This window comes from Octopus bimaculoides, chromosome 1, assembly GCF_001194135.2.
Source record: "Octopus bimaculoides isolate UCB-OBI-ISO-001 chromosome 1, ASM119413v2, whole genome shotgun sequence".
In the NCBI taxonomy this organism is placed as follows: Eukaryota; Metazoa; Mollusca; class Cephalopoda; order Octopoda; family Octopodidae; genus Octopus; species Octopus bimaculoides.
In genome coordinates this window covers 168,155,192-168,158,483 of record NC_068981.1, presented here as the reverse complement: position 1 = coordinate 168,158,483, position 3,292 = coordinate 168,155,192, and the positions used below count along the sequence as shown (strand labels likewise).

General features: G+C 34.2%; 1 protein-coding gene across 4 annotated transcripts in view; it reads left to right on the top strand.

The window, feature by feature from the left end:
- Positions 1-3,292, top strand: part of LOC106883200 (differentially expressed in FDCP 8 homolog) — a 65,948-nt gene that overhangs the window by 53,088 nt on the left and 9,568 nt on the right. For all 4 annotated transcript variants that reach the window (XM_014934130.2, XM_014934124.2, XM_014934143.2 and 1 more), the window contains one exon: positions 890-970. In XM_014934130.2, coding sequence (XP_014789616.1) covers positions 890-970 — 81 coding nt within the window. The remainder of the gene's footprint in view (positions 1-889; positions 971-3,292) is intronic.

Below are 3,292 nucleotides of genomic sequence, written 5' to 3'. Positions count from 1 at the left end.
ATGTGAAATTATAGCTTTGTGTGCATATAAAGCCCTGTGTGTGTGTGTGTGTGTGTGTGTGTGTGTGTGAGAGTGAGAGAGAGAGAGAGAGAGAGACTATATTATCACCATTTAATTTCCATGTTCCATGCTGGCTTGAGTAGGACATTTTTCATCAGATCTTATAATCAGATATTGCAGTATAATCATATTAGAGTATGATAAGGCTGCAAGCTGGCAGAATAGTTTGTACATCAGGCAAAATGCTTAGCTGTATTTCATGTCTTTACATTCTGAGTTAAGAGTCTGCAAAGGTCAACTTTTGCTTTTCATCCTTTCGGGATTGATAAAATAAGTACCAGTTGAACACTGGGGTTGATGCAATCAACTTACCCCCTCCCCCGAAATTGCTGGCCTTGCGCCAAAATTTGAAAGCAATGTTAGGGTACTAACAGTAACATATTACGGTATAATAACAATATAATTACAGTATAATGAATGAGGTGTCGTTGTATAATAAATAATGCATTGCAGTATGATAAGTTGTATAATAAATAAATAAATAATTATCATATGATAAATGAAATATTACAGAATGATAAATATAACATTACTGTATGTTGCATAAGATATTATAATAAAGAAGATAAGATATCAAGCAAAACAAAACAATCAAAATCAAATTAAACAGTCCATATAATTAATTTTGATTCATTACAATATTTTAAAGTCTTATAAAGTTTCAGTTACCTCTCTTTAAAAGTTAGATTTTTTTTGTGTGTGTGCAAAAGACAGGAAAGGTAACAAACAGATAAGCTATGGAAGTATTTGAGTTTTTTTGAATTTTTGTGTATTTTATATTTGATGATCCAATAACTTTGTGTGTTTGTTCTTTTTACTATCTTCAAAGAAACTTCGAAAAGACATCCTTATTATGAAACAATATTTTGTCCGTTGCCAAGTTGCCCGTGAAGATAAGTTGTTGTTATTGGTAAGTTTGGCTATTATTATTGTTGTCACAAACTATTTTATTGATTCTGTCCATCTACCGCCCTCCCTTTAAATAATTATGATAATTTTAGAACTTTGTGATACAAAGTCACAAATTTTGTGGGGATGAGTACAGTCGAGAAAAATTGATTATAGTACTTATATCTTGTTGCTGCTGCTACTGTTGTTGTTTAGTCCCCAAGTCATCCCTGAATGACTAGGCTGATGATCAGATGATCAAAGGTGATCGAGTAACGAACCACTTGCCCTTTACACAGGCATTGCACTTATACTAACACAAACAACAGAATATGAACAGACCTTTTCTCAACACACTAAGCTAACCAACACACCTAGACTACTTTGTCCGAACTTTTCCATTTTAATTATTTTTTTCTTTGCATTCCTCTCGATATCTATATTCTGAAGAAGGGCAATGTCTGAAACATCTCCATTAACTCTTGCCACTTCTCTGGGTTTTAACCTAATAATTCATTGTATGTGACAGAAGCAGTATTAGTTTAAAATAGCAATCTGTGTGTCGTACTTAAAGCAGATGCATTATTGAAATCCTAATTCACCCTGTTATTTGCCCTGAGATATCTCTTATAGACATATAATATTAAAAAATACAAAAGTACAAACAAAAATTGTCCAGCTGCTAAATGTACATTTCTGCCTCTTTGGGTAGGAGATGCTATTTAATTCTTCTGCTCTTCCACCTTGGAAAAGGTCATGGGGCTGTCTCCTCCCTCTTGTGACTAAGTCACAAAAAAAAAAGCAGCAAACCTATTTAACACTGTTACTGATTTTCTTTCTTTTTTTTAAAATCCTTTTGATATTAATCATTTAGAGATCACCCCTGTTTTACAATAGTCATCCAAACTAAAACCTTCTTTTAAGATTTCCTGTTAAAATGTCCCAAACTCAAGCTTAATAATGTCAAAGTTATCAGGTTTTTCTAAGCTCATAGTTTTCAAAATTAACTGAAACAATGCCAGTGTATTTCTGCAGAAATATAGTAACAAAAGTGTAGAAGCGCTGAATATAATGGCTTCTTATTTCGTAGATTTTCTTCTTATAAACTAGCAACTCTTAATCTGGAAGAATTTTAGGTTTCCAGTAAGGAAATTGTCTTTAGGTTGAAAACTATTTTATCAATATACTCAGTTTTTGCTAGATTTTTCCATAATATTTGAAATTTGCTAATGTGTTGTATTAGCATAAGGCTGTTAATGTTTTGCAATAAATTATATTATAAGGCAGCGAGCTGGCAGAAACGTTAGCACACCAGGCGAAATGCTTAGCAGTATTTCGTCTGTCTTTGCATTCCGAGTTCAAATTCTGCCGAGTTCGACTTGGCCTTTCATCCATCCTTTCAGAATCGATAAATTAAGTACCAGTTGCGTTCTGGGGTCGATTTAATCGACTGCCCCCTCCCCCAAATTTTGGGCCTTGTGCCTAGAGTAGAAAAGAAATTATATTAAAGATAAGACTGCTTTTTATTATCATATTAGTGGATGGTGAATTGCTTGAAAAAAATGTGAATAAAGAAAAGTGTGACAAGAGTTGTCTTTCTTGTAGCTCTATCATTTATTTTATTTTCTGCTTTTTAAATTCATCTCAAAAACAAAAAAAAAAAGCATTGAATATTACCTAAAGTGATTTCCTCATTTAAGAAATACTTGTTGATGTTGATAGTGGTGATACTGATGGTGATTGTGTAACTATAATGGCAATAGTAGTGATGGATCTTTAGGATCAAACTGCTTAGCTATACAGCATTTCTTTTTTTATTTGTCATATATAAAGTGCACCTGTGTTGGTGCCATGCTAAAAAGCATCTGTACCAGCACCACATGAGAAGCACCCTTGCTGGCACCATGTAAGAAGTACTCAGTACATTCTGTAAAGTGGCTGGCATTAAGGAAGGGCATCCAGCCATAGAAACCATGCCAGAGCAGATGACTGGAGCCTGGTGTAACCTTCTGGCTTGCCAGCTCCTGTCAAACCATCCGACCCTTACTAGCATAAAAAATGGACATTAAAGGAGGATGATGATGATGATAATGATCATTTGAACTCATCATCATCATCATTGCTTTAGTGTTCACTTTTCCATGCTTGCATGGATCAATAGGAGTTTATTGAAATAGATTTTTCTATGGCTTGGTACCCATCCTATCAATAACACTCACTTGTTTCCAAGTAGGGTAATATTTCCCATGGCCAAACATGAATGACACTACTTGAATGACCGACGCTCATTTACAGCAATCACATGATATCAACACACACACACACACACACACACACACACACA